Genomic DNA, 17,977 nt, shown 5'->3' on the forward strand with positions numbered 1-17,977 from the left:
CTCCTAGGAAGGAATTGGCTCACGTGATTATCAAGGCTGAGAAATCCCAAGATCTGCAGTTGGCAGGTTGGAGACCCAGGAGAGCTGATGGTACAGTTTTAGTTGCAGTCCAAGAGGCCTGGGGACCATAAGAGCTGATGGGTCAAGTTCCAGTATGAAAACCAGCAGACTCGAGACTCAAGAAGAACCAGTGTTTCAATTTGAGTCCAAAGGCAGGAAAAAGGTTGATGTCCCAGCTTAATGCAGTCAGATAAGAGTTCTTATTATGGGAGGGTTAGCCTTTTTTTCTGTCCAGGCCCTCAGCTTACTAGATGAAGCCCACCCACATTACGGGGAAGTCAATTGATTCAAACATGAATTCTGGAAGTTCCGTCACTACATACCCAGAGAAATGTTTGATCAAATGTCTGGACTCCCCATGGGCCAAGCAAGTTGACACATTAAATGAATCTTTGAGATCTCTCCACTGTGCCTGGGTAGGGACTTCCAAAGTCCCCATTCTCTATCACTTCTACTCTCAATCGCTTAGCAGTCACTGCTAAGCAGTGGGTAGTCTCACTCTACGCATGTGCATTCTGGTCCTCTTGGGTCCCCCACACAGACTCCTGGAGACCCCCTTTTGCACAGCTTTCTTCTCTCTCTTGCCTTCTCTCCCAAAGATTCCAGCTGCTTCAGCTGTTTATTCATTTATTTATTTAATTTTTTAAAGATTTTATTTATTCCTTCATGACAGACAGAGGGGGGTGGGCAGAGACACAGGCAGAGGGAGAAGCAGGCTCCATACAGGGAACCCGACATGGGACTCGATCCCGGGTCCCCAGGATCACACCCCAGGCCGAAGTTGGTGCTAAACTGCTGAACCACCCGGGCTGCCCTGCTTCAGCTGTTTAGAACTCTGATCTTTACTTCACATTTCAGTATGACCATCTTGCTTTGCTTAGACTCTAGCTCCCTCCACAATTTTGAGAAGTTGTTCTTAGACAACCAGGGTGAAAACATAGGCTCAGTGGAAGAGACAATTTTCTTAGAAAATACTGGCTATTCCCCTGATTATATTTCATGGAACAGACAGATTTTTAAATAATGTAGTGATGTGGGCCTATGGGCCTGTGGGCCAGAGGGTTGGGCTCCGGAGTAACTGAACTCCACTCTAACTGCTTCATGTTAGAATCATGGCTGAAGCAGATGTTACATGTCCAAGGCCCTTTAGGAACATGCAGTGATCAAGGGCTGCCATTCATGGAGCAACTGTCCCATTATTGGATGCCTTCATTCTTTTTTTTTTTTTTTTTCCCCGATGCAAACACACGAGGGTTTATGCCTTCATTCTTTTATTTGTTCTCTACATGTTCTCCTGTAACATTATTCTTATTTCTGGTTTGAGTCCTGTGTTTTTGAAATATAGGAAGCTAGTTAATTGATTCCATATATGTGAGACTTGCTTAATTATTTGAAGGCATCTATTTACTGTTCCTCTAGACTTCCAATCTCTTGGCTGATTAGCCTCCGTACTTCCAGATCCCCATCCACCTACTATTTTCTCAGAAGTTTGGGTTGTCTCATTGCCCTTTGTTATGTGGATAATAGAAATAAAAAGAATTGTGAGCTTCACAAGCTGTACAGACATAGAGACTACAAATTTAGATCTTACCTGTCAAATTCTTGGAAAGAATATTTCTGATACTCCTTTCTCAAATCTAGATTGGTGCCCCTTGTTATATTTTCTTAGTAATTCATATTTTCCCTCATAACATAGCTTATAGTCTAATATTACTATGATTTTTGTCTCTTTCCCACATTGGATCGTGAGTTCCCTGAAGGCAGGCATAATGACAGTAAATCTTGCCCTTATATCTCCAGTATTCACAAATTTGTTGAAGAAATAAATGATGAATTTGAAACTCTTACTTATGTCAAGACTTCATCTGATTTTTAGGATATTATTTGTCCATATGCCGTTATTTAATGTTATTTTTCATTTGTTTCACTTAGTGTAAATGATAGCACTTGTGTAGTGTGTACAGATGTATGAATGTCTCTTTCACTTCTGTCCCACCACCTTTCCAGTCTCCTTGTCACAATTGCATATACTGCCCGTAAAGTTTTGCAGTTAATCTTTCTGAACATTTTCCTGTGCATTTTCATTTGTATGTAAGGGTGCTTATGTTGTTTTATATATATATATATATAAATATATATATATATAACATATTTGTACATACTTCTGTGTAGCAGTGGAATTTAAATCTCGGTTAAAATGGCAATTAAGCATTATTTTGCTTTTATCATTGGTTTGGTAATCCAGTCCTTTCATTGTTTACTTTCAGATACTTACAAGTAAGGCACATAACCTCTAGATGTCAGTTTCCATATCTGCTGAAGGATTGATTTGAATTAAGTGAAATTGAAGTCCTCTTAACTCTTAGTCTGATAATTTTAATGTTACTGTTTAAGTCATCTGTATTAGATATCATGAAACATGTGCTATCTGTATAATATAAAAAAGAGGAAGGTAAAAATCAGATATGACTTTGGGTAGCAAGAGAAAATTTGGGGGTAAGTTATTAAAATGTTCAGTTTTTGTCTCCAAGAGTATGTTGCTACTGAAACTAGTAGTGGAATCATCTCCCTTTGGTGTTAGGGAGTTTGCACTTTATTGATCCTGCCATGCTAGCTGATGATGTCCTAAAGGGAATTTCACCCAACTCCCTGGATCTTCACATCATAGCTGGACTAGTAACATAATGAATGCTTTTGGAAGAATTGTATAGAAACCAAAACTTAGGTAAATCTTTGTTAGTGATTTATTTAAAAATATTTAATGGAAAATAGTTTCCCAAGTTACTTCAACCCCTTTCTCCTCCCCCAGAAAGAAATAAAAGAATAAAAAAAGCAAATTGTGCTCAGTCATGATTTGTTTTTAAATTCTCTTGTCGTAAAATGTTACTTTGCATTTCTTTTAGGTAGCTTCTTTTGTCAAGTAGCTCACTTAGTTTATGGTTTAAGAAATTGTATTTCTAATACTTTTTTCCTGTATCACCATTTTTATTTGTAAAAGAAACTTAATTATGGAAAACCTCAGATATACACAGAAGTAGAGGGAGTAACATAATGAGCCCTTCTGTCCCCATCATCCTTTGCTTTCACAGTTGTCAGTATTTTGCTCACTTTTTTTTTCTTTTTAAGCATTTTCAGTATAAGTAATACCATGATTAAAATTCTTCTTTTAAAAAAAAGAGGCTTGGTATTTAACAGGAATAAAACCCTTCAACTATACCCAAATGTTATCTGATTATGGCTATTTAAATGGGGTTGATACTACATAAAATATTTCTTAGATAACATTCTCTGTAGCAAAACCACTAGATTTTATGCGTTTGGCACTGAAACTATGGCAAACTCAGTTGCTCCACTAGTAGGTTGCAGATATGACTTAACTGTACTTACTATCTTGTTTTAAATATTGAAGAGTTTTTAAAAAGATTTTATTTATTTGAAAGAGAGAGAGAGAGTGAGCTCATGAGCTTGAGGGGGCAGAGGAGTGGGGAGCAGAGGGAGAGGGACAAGCAGACTCTTTGGTGAATGCAGAGCCAGTTGCAGGGTTCCATCCCATAACTCTGAGATCAAGACCTCAGCCAAAACCAAGAGTCTGATGCTCAACCAACTGAGCCACCCAGGCAGGTGCTCCAGATATTGAAGAATTATAACTCACTTGTTTCAACAAAGCAACCCAAAGATGTTTTAGGTGATGGTGTGGTTTGATGATTTTGGTTTTCTCTCCTTCATTGAGAGTGCTGTAGTTGGGGAAGCTGGCCTCCCTCGAGGGCAAGCCAAACAAGGCTTTCACCATTTTCTGGGGCTGGATGCTGGCATGCATACAGTTAGGTAGCTACCATCCAAGGCGAGTTGTGAGGGCTATGGTCCTGGTGTAAACACTGCTGTGCAGAATTCTGAGGGATGGTGTGTATAGGCGGTGCTGATTGGAGTATTCTGTGGAAGACAGTACTGGTTGGTGTTAGGCTTGGAGCTTGGTGTAGACAGAGAAGGATAAGGAGTCGTTCATTAAGTAGCACGAGCAAAAATGGCATTTGTCCATTGTGGCTGGAGTTCCAATTTCGGGAAAGTTTCTATGGTAGGAGATAAGACTGGAAAGGTGAAGGTAATGATAGCATAAAATACACTGGTGTAGACAATTGAATGCGTATTGAACACTAACTACAGTGTTATACATGCTTTATGTATGTCATTGATAATATAACAGTTTTATGGGATTATCCTCACTTTGTAGATGAGGACAGTTAGTCATTTAGGAGTTTAGAACCTTGTGTGAGTCTACCCATTGAGCCGGGGAGCCAGGAGTTAAACCAGGGCAGGATGACTTGGGAGCCTGATGGCTGTAGAGCCTTGAGTATTGGGTTAAGCAACACTAAGTACTTTTATGGTCTTACTGTGGACAGTGATCTAGCAGTATAGTAACTGATCTTTTTTTTAAAGATTTATTTATTCATTTCAGAGAGAGAGCATGAGCGGGAAGGGCAGAGGGAGAGAAACAATCTCAAGCCTACTCCGCGCTGAGCCCCACGTGGGCTTGATGGCACAACCCCGAGATCATAACCTGAGCTGAAACCAAGAGTCGGATGCTTGGCCAAGGCACCACCTAGGCACCCCTTAGCTGATTTTTTTAAACAGAGGTCTTCAATAGTTTATTATCATGAGCTTTTTATGTATATTGGAGTTTTAAAAATTGGATGCACAGAGGTTGTTCTCATAGTTGTGGCTTTTAGCCAGATACCTTGGTGACTTTATGGGTTTTTTTTTTCTTTTAAGATTTTATTTATTTATTTATGAGAGAGAGAGAGAGAGAGAAGCAGAGACAACAGGCAGAGGGAGAAGCAGGCTTCATGCAGGGAGCCTGACGTGGGACTTGATCCCGGGTATCCAGGATCACACCCTGGGCTGAAGGCACCGCTAAACCGCTGAGCCACCCGGGCTGCCCTGACTTTATGTTTCATATGGAGGTTGAATTTCTGGGGCCATTTTTTCCTAATTATGAAATATGGTTATATATTATAAATATATAATATATATTATATATTATAAAATAATATATATTATTATATATATATTATATATATAAAATATATATAATTATATATTATTATATATTATACATGTAGGCTGCATGTAGCTATTTTCTGTTTCTTCAGTGTGCATTATTATTATATTATAACCATATAAATATGGTTATATATTATAAAAGTTGTGATGTACTGAAAAGTGTAAAGAGGAAAATATAAAAACCACTCAGAATTTTTGTAGCTGAAGATATTCATTATTAATAACCTTACATATGTTCCCCCAGAATTTTTCAGTGTATTTGTTTTACTTTCCTGAGATTTTGCTTTGGGAAAGGTTTTTGAGTTCTTTCTGATACGATGTATGACTTTTTCCTTCGTATCATGCAGTTATCTTAAGAACTTAAAGGATTATATAATGTTTTGTCATGTCAGTGTACCATAATGTATGTCACCTTTTTTTTAATATTGAAAACTTTTATTCCTGATTTTTAAATTATTTTTAATGATACTTTTATATATAAATTTTGTATTTTCTATCATGAAAACAATTTCTAAAAGAGATTGAGCATGAGGTATAATAGACCACAAATGGACCATGAGTCAGTGAGTGCTACATGAAGAAAGGATATCTTATAGGAACAATACTTAGTGTTGCAAGGCTCATGTTTAAGTATACTGTATACAAATTTGGAGATCATAAATTAAGAAAACAAGAGATTTGAGCAGGAAAAATGGACAGAGGCTGGCTAATTCAGTTTGAGAAGACACATTGAGTGTTTGGGTGCGCAGTTGGGGAAAAGCTGGGGACTGTGGGTATGAAGAGTGTTTTGTAGGCTGCATGTAGCTATTTTCTGTTTCTTCAGTGTGCATGAGGAATATCATGAACTTAAAAGTTGGTATAGAGGAATTTAGCATAGAATTTGTAACTAAGGATTAAACTTTTTTGCAGTAGTTTATTATGAATTAATCTTTGAAATGGGTAGATTTTTACTTTATTTTTATAACTTTTTTCTGCATTTGAAGGAAGGTATGCTTAAGATGGTATTTTTATTTATTATTATTATTTTTTAAAGATTTTATTTATTTATTCATGAGACACAGAGAGAGGCAGAGACACAGGCAGAGGGAGAAGCAGGCTCCATGCAGGGAGCCCGACGTGGGACTCGATCCCAGGCTGCCAGGATCAGGCCCTGGGCCCAAGGCGGTGCCAAACCGCTGAGCCCCCCAGGCTGCCCCCTTAAGATGGTATTTTAAAGGTTTTTCCAGACCTTTATTCATAAGGTTTATTCTGATATTAATATCAGTTTTCTCACTTACTGTATGTCTCCTGGTCTTGTGTAGAAATAAGAACAATAATACTATGTTAAGATTTGTGGTTTTGATTGAAAGGACAAACCAAAAGAATAAACAAACAAAACTTCACTTCTGGACAGCTAGAGAAGTAGCATACTCATATATAAAATTGATTTGCAAAGATGTGAACAGGGTCCCTAGTTGAACATCCACCTAGTGAGGCCAGTGGAATTTGAAGTGGAGATTGGGAAATGTTAACATTTGCAAGAAGTCCTGAGTATCAGGATTGTGAGTGTGACTGCTAATACCCATGCCAGTCATTTTTACAGGACTTCAATTGATCACAGAAATTCTAGGTTAAGATTTTAAGGTTTAAGATTCTAGGAAGATATCTTATTACAAAATGCACATTCCTTTTAAAATTTAGAAAATACAAAAGATAAGAATAACAATTTCCTTCAGTTCCTTTCTCTAGAGATAACTACTATTTACGTTTTCTGGCTAACCTGTCACTTGTTTTTAATGCACACAACTTTTTTTCTCTCCTTTTAAAAAACAAACGCAATCACATGGTGTCTGCATACTGCTTTATAACTTTTTCTTTTTCTACACAGAACAGTATTTTCTAAGTTGTTACTCACTATGCTGATGTGTTCATTGCACATCTCCTGTGATGAAATAGAAATAGGAAGCTAACCAAGCAGGAGATAATGTCACTGGAATAAGAATATAACATAAATAATTAACAAAATATAGTGGTGGATCATTAAATGCAAATTCAGAGAGAGATGAGTGGTATAAAGCTGGATGAGGGGGGAATTGAGGTGGTCTTGAAGGAAGGGTAGGATTTAGGTAAAGGGTTGGGTATAGAAATGGCAAGCTTTAAGTAGGGGAAATCATTTGAACCTTGGGGCAGAACGAGGTTAAATTGCATTTTGTAGAATGCCATGCTAAACTCTCTATTCAGGGCAATAAGATTTGATCAAATTTTCTTCAGTTACAGAGGGTGAATTCAAACCAGGATGCAAGTCATGTGCTTCAGGAAGATCTGTGTAGCAAGTATATGTCAGATGAATTGAGACAGGGAGTAAACTGCCTTTAAGTTAAGTAGTTTCCACACTGGACTGTGCTCTAAAGTCACCAGGAGGAAAGAAAAAAATTATTGGGTTCTTTTACGTGCTTCTTGAATCAGTCAGTATCTTTGGGTGTGGAGTCTGCAGTCTAGTTTTGAGAACCTCCTGTGGTGTTTCTCACGTAACCACCAGGCCCAGGAGATGCTTGGCTCTAGGGGGATCTGTAATACCAAGTATGAAATAAGGACCTAGACCAAGAATTAAGGCAGGAGGCATTTTGAGAGTTGACAGGATTTAGTGAGACCATTCTGAGTAAAGAAGTCAGCAGTTTCTAGGGAAGTCGCTGGAAGAATGGTGGCACTGGGGATAAAGATGGGAAGGTGAGTTCTGTGAGGAGGGAGGTGAGGATGTGTTCAGGTTTGGAGAGTTGAGGTAGTAAAGGCACCATAGGTGCAGCTCATTGGACTGGATGCTGAGTTACTGGTTAGTGTAGAGAAAAGAGTTCAGCATTATTCAGAGTAAAACTTTGAAATGTTTCCTTTGGAGGGAAAGATGGATAGAGAAATAAGTGGAGGGGCCACGGGATGGAACTGGATGGAATACCTGAGGTTGTGGCTGCAAGTGAAAGAGACATGGGATATTTGGAGGATAACTGGATGCTCTGAGATACAAGGCCACACACATTTTTAAAAATTTTTGTATTTTTCAAAAGTGTAGTTGGGAAAAATAAGTAAAACTAAACTCATTTACAACTCTTAGCAATAGGCTTGTTGGAGGAAGACATAAGCTGCTAACAGCAGTGTGTGTTTTTTATTATTTCTGGGCCTGGTTATTTTTCTGTATTTTTGAAATGCAAGGATAATTAAAAGCAGTGGTTTTTAAAAAATTATATATAATTATATATGTATAAAAGTACATACAACTGACTATATGTGTGCATGCACTTATGTAAATTGATTATACATAATGTATATTTTATAAGTAAAATTATATGTGTGTATAAATATATATGACCACTCTAGAAAAGTTAGTGCTATCAGAAAGAAGAGTGCAGAGTGGTTTTCCAGTGCATGTTTTAAAAACTAGTTATGAGAAGGACTTGCAGACTATTGATTGAACATACTTGTCCTAAGCATCCTCTGATAGGAACATATAAATGAATGAGCTCAATCCAGATGTTCAGGTTCAGGAGGGAAATGTAACTGGGGATAACACATTGGATCTCGCTCTGGTGTGTATCTCAGAGTACCTAGAAGTCATTTAATTCCTTTTTATTTATTTATTTTATTTATTTATTTTTATTTTATTTTTATTTTTTTATTTTTTTATTCATTTATGATAGTCACAGAGAGAGAGAGAGAGAGAGAGAGAGGCAGAGACATAGGCAGAGGGAGAAGCAGGCTCCATGCACCGGGAGCCTGATGTGGGATTCGATTCCGGATCTCCAGGATCGCGCCCTGGGCCAAAGGCAGGCGCCAAACCGCTGCGCCACCCAGGGATCCCTTAATTCCTTTTTATTTCCTTTTATGAGCTAGGATTGATTGGATAATAGGAAGTTTGAGTACATTATGTGTAGGTGATATATCTGTAAGTAAGCACATCAACAGAGATTGAAAAAATCTTTATATTACTTTGCTTTTAATTCCTATTAGCAAATGGGTAAAAGCAGGCTCCCAAGTTCAGAATTTATGGTAGTGAGACCTTGGAAACAAGCCAGATATTCCCCAATAGGTCTTTGTTTCAAATCAACTTAGCTGTGTGCAGCGGGGTACTGTACAACCATGAAAGGTACAAATATAAAAAGTGTTGCTGTAAAGATAGGAAATAAACAAGAGCAGAGATTCCTTGGGGTGTTGGGATTTTGTGTGACTTTGGTTCTTTATTCCTATTCAGTTCATTTTTTTTTTTTTTAAGATTTTATTTATTCATGAAAGATAGAGAAGCATAGACCTAGGCAGAGGGAGAAGCAGGCTCCCTGTGGGGAGCATAATGTAGGATTAAATCCCAGGTCTCTGGTATCATGACCTGAGCCAAAGGCAGACGCACATCCACTGAGTCACCTACGTGCACCCTATTCAGTTTCTTCTTACTTTTTAAAAAATACGGAGTGTGTAAGGTGTTATCATCAGAATGCAGTCTATTTCAGATAAATGATAGGGGAAAAACTTGAGGTTTTCTATTTTAAATGGAGAGAAGACCATCGTTCAATTCCAGCCTGATGGCACATGATTGGGCTGGAATGGAGACCGCGTGTGTTTTGAGGCCTGCAGTTTAGATGAAAGTGGGTTGTATGGCTAGATTTGAGCAGGGAGTGCAGATAGGACAGGAGAGCCTTGATTGAGGCAAACATATCAGAGTTGGAGCAATGTGACCATTTGGGAAGACCTTTCTGAGGTGAATCCAACATAAGAATTTGCCGAGTGGATGAAGTGTAAGCAGTGGGGAGGAGGTCCCAGGTGAGACTTCTCCTTGGGAGATGGGTTCGTGATGGTGACACCCGTCACCCAAGACTGGGAATACAGGAAGGAGAAGTGGATTTTCTTTCCTGTCCTGCCTGGTCTTTCCTCCCTTTTTTTGATAAGGGAGAAGGATGAGGAGATAGTAAATTCAATTTAACATGTGCCTGAGAGCATTGGTTTTGGAGTCCTTTTGGTTGATTTGAATTTTCTCTCTTTACCATTAGTCATGTGCGACTTGGGACAATTTCACTTCTCTCGGCTTTGGTTTCCTCACCTGTGAAATGGAGATAATAGTACTACTTGCCTTATGTAATTACTTATGGGAATTAAGTGAATTAAAGGAAAATATATATCCATTAAAGAGAAGACATTTCTGGGGTGCCTGGGTGGCTCAGTAGTTGAGTGTCTGTCTTTGACTCGGCGTGATCCTGGGATCCAGGATTGAGTCCCACATCAGGCTACCTGTGGGGAGCTAGCTTCTCCCTCAGCCTATGTCTCTGGCCTCTCTCTGTGTCTTTCATGAATAAAGAAAGAAAGCTTTTTTTTTTTTTTTTTTTTTAAATAAAAATATAAGACCTTTCTTCAGTAAAACTGGGAAACAATGCTCAGTTCTTCACTGGGTCCATGGAAATGTGGGCCTGGAACTCTACAGAGGTGGGCCAAGCCAGCTTTTAAAAGTCTGTTTAGGGGACACCTGGGTGGCTCAGTGGTTCAGCATCTGTCTTTGGCTCAGGGCGTGATCCTAGGATCCTGGGATTGAGTCTAGCATTGGGCTCTTTGTAGGGAGCCTGCTTCTCCCTCTGCATATGCCTCTTCCTCTCTCTCTCTCTCATGAATAAATAAAATCTTAAAAAAAAAAACTCTACATCTTGGTAATTTCCTGTTTTTTTTTTATTTTTTTATTTTTTTTTTTAAAGAAAAGTGTTTAGTTCCACATGTAACTAAAATAGTGATTAATGTTGACTTTCACCTAACTGTCTTAGAAATGAGCCTTCTGGAACTTAGGTTCACTTATGTTGTATTTCTTAGTATCTATTTTATGTAGTAGTCACTCTATAATAGTGGGAGCTAGGTTCCTAAAATGTTCTGTGGTCTGAGAATTTATGTTTGAGGAACTTAAAATACAAAAGAAATACATATAAATATTTTGGTGGTTGACATATTTTGAATTTGTGACAGGATATCCATACTTTACACTTATTGATCATAGCTTACCCCTAACTTTCTCGTCTTACCCTTCCAAGTTTTATTTTTTATTTTTTTTAAAGATTTTATTTATTCATGAGAGAGAGGCAGAGACATAGGCAGAGGGAGAAGCAGGCTCTATGTGGGGAGCCCGATGCAGGATTCCATACAGAGACTCCGAGATCACACTCTGAGCCACCCATGGGTCCCATCCCTCCAGTTTTAAAAACTGATATTTAGCAATGCATTTATGTTACAGATAATATGCATATGGCGCATTTCCCTCCTGTTTTCCTGTATTTATTGTTTTATACAAATACTCAGTGCCTGATTTTGTTGCATTTGAGCCCAGATGTAGTCCTAGAGAGGCCAAGTAGCTTAGTCCTTCCTTAAAGGAGCAAAAATTTGGGGCAACAGTTATTGAATCCCTTAAGCTCTTAGTTTGTGAACCTTTTCTTTAGTGCTTACTCAGAGTTGTTAGTTTTTTTTTTTTTTTTTGCATAGGAGGTTCCTGTGGTAAGGATAGTAGATGTTTTTCATTAGTGTCTAATATAGCTTTGTAATTGTTAATGACTTCATTTGTGAGGAGAGAGGTGAAAAATTCACTGTAGGTTTTTCTCAGAAAAATTTAATATATGACTGGATTTTTTAAGTTTCTTTGGAAAGAAAATTGGATTTATACTTTGCAAAGTATATTTGGTGTTTGCTGTTGCCTACTTATTGTCATAAAACCCTGACCTGATATAAACAAATTTTCTGTTTTGAAAAGTGACAAGCCTGAAGGATATATGGAATTATCGCTAGAATCTTAATTTAGAACAGTCCACCATTAAGACTTCAGGGGTTTCAGCCTTGCTTAGTAGATGATGGTTTAGTTGCTGCATGTGTTGGTAGCAAGTTTTGTAACTTGTAGAGATGCTTTACACTTAAAGGCTACTTTTCAAATGAGTAGTGATTAATGGTTGATATTTGTTCTAAAAGATACTTGTTCTGGGTCTTGACGTATGCTTCTTCTGATCCTGAGCCAGATGTGATACTGTTCTTGCCACTGGTCCACCCATATTTTTTACCTTTAGATATCTAATAATAGTAATGGGATAATCTGCTTATTTCTAACTGCTTTTAATAGAATAAAAAGAATGCTAATATCTTACTACATTCTGCTTTTTTTCTTATGAGTCTTTTCATATCTGCAGTATCTATCCTGTTGAAACCATTGAAGTTGTTAAAGTGTAGATAGCATTGTAAGTAACATTTTATACGTGAAGAATGGGATGTTGAGAACCTAAAATATTTAATAATATATAATTCATAGCTAGAGATTTATCACATTTCCTGTCCCCATGGTCCATGCTAGAATGGTAAAGACCATTTATGAGAGAAAAATTGTTAGAAAACTGTGTCTTTAAAAATCCTTACTCTTGAAGATTCAAATACCATTTTTTTTGAGTAAAACCTTTGATGTAGTACTTTTTTTTTTTTTTTTGATGTAGTACTTTAATGTTCATCTATCCATTGATCCCCCCCACCCCACTGGCCAAATGGGTACCAGTTGGTCCCATGTCTAAGGTTATACCATAGCATCTAAACTAGAAACATGGTTCTTGGAACCTGGAATATAGGTAATGATTTTAGACACAAGCAGTTCCTAGGTTACAGATAAGTCATATACTTACACCCCTGTCCCTGAAGATGCTCTTGCAGTTGCTATTTGGAGTACAAACATTGAGCTTTTAAAGAACTTGGGAGTTCAAAAATAGGTGGAGAAACGAATGAAAAGCAGAAATATTTGGGGGCAATAAATACACATTCAAATCTATATAATGACCGTTTGCCTAAAGACGTTTTTCTTCAGACTACCTTGGTCATTTTTAACTTTATTTTGTAATATGATTAGAATTCTACCAGTTAGGGGTTCATTTGGACTAACTAGCATCTTTGTTGAAAATGCAAATACGAAAGTGAATTATTTCAGTCCAGTTGATTTCTTTCTATCACATATCTGAAATTAACCACACTGAGAAGTAATAGGAGTTTTGGATGGTAATTTAGAACACAGGACAGCTTAGGGGAAAGGATTAGGAAGCAGGATGATTGGGAATCCCTAAGATAAAATTTAGAGAATAAGAGACATCAGGAGTTGAGAGTGCTAACAAAGGGGGAGGCAGCCTATTTTAGACTTTGTTCATATAAACAGAGGCTCTAGCATTGGATATCTTTCTGTATTCTCAGGGGTCCCCAGTGCCCATGATCAATAATATATTTTGGTATCAGTAAGTTTCTTTTGGCTGGCTTGGGAACTTGGCTAACACATAAGCAACATTGTTTCATTAGTCATATTCATTGAATTCTGCAGTATCAATTTAAAAAGTAAATTTTTAGACTGAACTCATTTATAAGTTAGGTTGTAGCCTGTGCTTGTCATCATTTCTTCTGTACTCTTAGTTGATAACTACATTGAGGGTTGCTTTTGCTTTCTTGTTAGTCATTATAAATTTTGCTAGTCATTTGTGAAATACCAATGGAAGCAGTAAGTAGGAAGTAGCATAGTGAAAGACTTACAGTGATGTAAGAGAAGCCACTTGGAGAGCAAAAGAGGGCTTGTGGGCTTGTGGGAGCATTTGTGAGCAGTGTCTCAATTTACAAATAACATTGGTAGATTGACATGTTATCGTTCTTGTAAAGCAACTTGCATTACCTCTCCTTTCCTCTGATAGTAAGCCATGAAGAGAAGTGAATTCACATTCATACTGATTTGTGAATTGATGGATATTACAAAATGTGAATTTTTCCTCAGATAATTATATAGAATAGTGGAATATTGGCTGTTTATTTCATACCTAGAAACGCCTGAAGTTTTCATTGGTAGTAGGCAGATTTTGACATTTTTTCTCCCTGACAATTGGGTACTTTACATTTTATATATATAATTGATTTTCATTAATGAAAATTATTTTCAAGTAAGCATTAATAAATGTTAGTAAATGAATTTGCAGTAATTTTATCTCTGTTTTGGGGATTGTAGTTACATTAGATGTTCCTCAGTAGGGGTAATTGTCTTGCATCCTTATCTCTTATCATAATCTGTTTTTCTTCACACAGTGTTATAGTTTTGCTGCTGGACTCTTCCCTCCCTCCCCCCACCCCATCAGGATGATATGAGACTTGAAAGAAGACGATGCATACAGGTGACTCAAGTTTTGAAATACAGTAAAGCTATGGCTGTCTGAGCGAATGTGGGAACTGGTGCTGTATTCTGAATGGGGGAGCTTTCTGAAAAACAGCATTAGTGGGGGAATTGTATTTAGGTGGATAAATACAAAGGTAGTTGGGATATTTAATAACTTGACTTTGGGATTCCGTTTGATAATTAGTGACTTATGGTATTAATACAAGTAGAGTATAGTGATTGCTAATACTTGACCTTTTTGAAAGTGGTTGATTGACTAATACTCTGGTGAGAATTTAAGTGTTTCTGTTAAAAATAAAATATTCACTAATACTCACCTTTATGGTTAAGTGCATGTTTCCTTCAGATCCCCATTAGAATAGAGCAAATCTTTTAAAGACATACGGAGTAGGTGTTAGTAGTGTCTAAAATAAGACTCTGATAATTAAGGATATTATACCCATATGTATGATTCCTTGGAAAAATATGGTCTGGGATTTTGTTTTTTCTTCCTTTTCCTCCATTCCTCTCTCTCTCTCTCTCTCTTCCCTTCCTCCTTTCCTTTCATCCTTTTGTTATTTGTATTTATATAGGAGAAGCACTCTAAGGGCATTTTTGAAAGAATATTTTGGATTGCTTTATTATTGATGTGATCTTATTGATGGCAAATGGAAAATTGGAGGCTAGGCCATCTATGCCTATGTTCAGACTCTTGAAAATACAGTGTAGCTAATGGATAAAGTGTTAACTTAAACTTGTATATTACTTAAATCAGGCTGATTGTGAGGTGTTTTGTTGAACCAAAGGGCTTCTATTGATAGGCTTTGTCAGGGTAGTATTATTGGATCATATTCACAAACTGTTTGAAAATGTGGTCTTTAACTGGGAAAGAAGAAACTGCAAAAAGCCTCATATAGATATTTTAATTACATTATTGGTGTAGCTCTTAAGTTTTTGTGATTGGTTTTTGTTTTGGTGATCTTTGTTTTCGAAAGGAAAAAATGACCTTTTTGACTTTGAAATGGGATTTTAAAGAATGTCTATTTTTAATGAAGAAATGTGTTTGAATATATTTTTAAATTGTAGATCAAATCATATTTTACATTCATGAGGGATTCAAAGAATCTGATGTTAATTGTTTTTTAAGTAAAAGGTAACTGAGTAATCCTCTCTGTAATCTCTCAGACGTGCACATGTATGCGTCTGTCTGTACAAACTAGCGGTGCGCCACATACACATTATGGCTGAGTGGCTGATAAAGTCATGATGCTGAAGCTGAATATTACCGTCTTAGAGATAAATAGGAATATTGACAGAAAAAATTTTAGAATTTTATGAAAACTTTGTTGTCAGATTTTATAAGTTTGACCTTTTGGTGCAGGAACAGTTTCTCAGCACTGTCAGCTCCCGGATTGCTCGTTGGGCACTATACTGCACATTGGCTATACCAAGTAGATGCTCACTTTCAACTGAGGTCAGTAGAGGAACAAAGTATTTTTGGGGTATCTCATAGATTTATCCAAGAATATTAATGATTTTGGAGATTTTCCCTAATGAAATTTTGAGGTGGCAAAGTTGCTCTTTTACTCGAAAGACTTATGGATGAAATGAAATATCTAGTTAATTTTATGAATGCTAGAAGATAAAACCTACAAAGATTAGATTTATGATATAGTCCAGTCTCTCTCCTTTGGCAATGTATTTTTAAAAATTTGTCAACATTTATTGGCTGATGAAGGGAAGAAACTCAAGAAGGAAGATCTGGCTTTGTCTAACATATGTATTAGCTGTTGATGTATTTCCCTTTTAACAATTTGAAAGTTAATAATTGTTTTTGAACATAATTAACAGCTGTCCTAATCATCATTAATTAATGTAGCAGTTTGCTCTTGTATTACTGTGCACACATTTTATTATACTTCAACTGGTAGAACTTTAACCCATAAAAGCTCATAAGGAGTTTTTCAGTGAAAGTTATTTCTAGAATGCTTATGCATACTTGAAAGTGAATACTCTGTTTTCCCTAGGCTTTCATGGTACTGACTTTATGTTGGTTAGAAGTGGTGATACCCTACTCTCTAATAACCATTTCATAGATGCTAGAAAGGATGTTGAGGTAGGTGTTGACTGATGATACATCTTTCAAAAGCAAAGGCTTTAATAATAGATTTTTACTAAACACCAAGCCAGAGTCCAACTTTGATGCATCTCTAGTACTCGTGTATATAGATATTCTTGTATTTAACTTGAGGGTCTTTTTGTATACATGGAAATGAGAGTATAAATGAAGTGAAATTGGGTTATTTTTAAATTTTTGGATGAAAAATTGTGACCAATATTTGATTAACTTTGGTTAACATTTGCTTTGTACCAGGTACCGTAATGTACTGTAATAGGCACTCTGCTCACAAGGATCACTGTGCTTAGGAATCCAGGAGCACTGAGTTCAGTTGGAGGAGAGGGCATATATGTAAGAAATGATGCAGTGGATATGATAAATTTTTAAGACTTACATATTGAATTCAAGGCATCTAGAGTAAAAACAGAAAACACTCTTTGGTTAATAGAATTCACAATACTGGCCTCACCTGACATCCACATGCCGATGTTATCAGAATCTACATTTGTGTTCCACTTCTTTCTCCTGAGTTTCAGACTCATGCGGCTGCCTCCTGGATGTCTCTTCTGTACACAGCCCTTCACTCCCATTCATTCTCGTTAGAGATGAGTGACATTCTATCCAAGCACACCGTTATCCTGGGAACCTAGGAACATTCTTTACCCTTTTGAATTAAGAGGTAACCAAATTGCATTTATTTGAAGGATGTAGAATCACTTACTTCTGGGATTGCATTTGTAAAATACACTTCCTCAGAGATTACTGTGTACATTAACATAAAAGCTCTTACATTTTTTTCAGTGTATGTGATGAAAGACCTCCCACCCTTTTGTTATTTTCCTCATTGGCATTGAATGGAGCGTAATTTCTTTTTTTTTTTTTTTTTTTAAGATTTATTTATTCAGAGAGAGCGCGAGAGAGGCAGAGACACAGGCAGAGGGAGAAGCAGGCATCATACAGAGAGCCTGATGTGGGACTTGATCCAGGGTCTCCAGGATCACACCCCGGGCTGCAGGCGGCGCTAAACCGCTGCGCCACCAGGGCTGCCCTGGAGCGTAATTTCTAAAAAGCTGTTTGATACAGCATTTGATGCCATTCTTTATTGACATGGGCTTCTTTAACAATTAAAATTGTCTTTGAAAAGTAGGGATAGGCTAGTCACATTAAATCTTGAAACAGTTCTAGAATATACAGAACTACAACTTTTTTAGGAGGAATGCCTTGGAAATTTATTTTAAATTGTGCTGTGATTTGTTCATAGGGTTGTTGTCATACTTGTTGAAATGTATGAATTTAAGGACTTAAAACAAACGGGGCAGAATTTTAAATTTTAGGTTGTCTAATTTTTTTTTAAATGTGAGTTTCGTAGGGCAAGGTTTGCATACTTCAGCTATATAGGAGTATGACATTCTATTATAGAACAATTAGAAATCAGATCTGTAATTTTTTTTTTTTTTTTTTTTTAATTTATGATAGTCACACAGAGAGGCAGAGGGAAAAGCAGGCTCCACGCACTGGGAGCCCGACGCGGGACTCGATCCCGGGTCTCCAGGATCGCGCCCTGGGCCAAAGGCAGGCACCAAACCGCTGCGCCACCCAGA

The 17,977-nt window shown here is 37.1% G+C and overlaps 1 protein-coding gene across 10 annotated transcripts in view; it reads left to right on the plus strand.

The window, feature by feature from the left end:
* The window catches only part of DYRK1A (dual specificity tyrosine phosphorylation regulated kinase 1A), a 148,390-nt gene that overhangs the window by 41,216 nt on the left and 89,197 nt on the right, over positions 1-17,977 (plus strand). For 6 of the 10 annotated variants that reach the window (XM_072806953.1, XM_072806950.1, XM_072806955.1 and 3 more), the window contains exon 2: positions 14,191-14,276. The exons of 1 other annotated variant lie outside the window; for it this stretch is intronic. In XM_072806953.1, coding sequence (XP_072663054.1) covers positions 14,267-14,276 — 10 coding nt within the window. In that variant the 5' untranslated portion in view covers positions 14,191-14,266. Of the gene's footprint in view, positions 1-14,190; positions 14,277-15,638; positions 15,732-17,977 lie in introns of all 10 variants that reach the window. 3 more of the 10 variants (XM_072806957.1, XM_072806958.1, XM_072806956.1) reach the window with 1 other exon arrangement.

The sequence above is a fragment of the Canis lupus genome, chromosome 30, assembly GCF_048164855.1.
Source record: "Canis lupus baileyi chromosome 30, mCanLup2.hap1, whole genome shotgun sequence".
NCBI classification, from domain to species: Eukaryota; Metazoa; Chordata; class Mammalia; order Carnivora; family Canidae; genus Canis; species Canis lupus.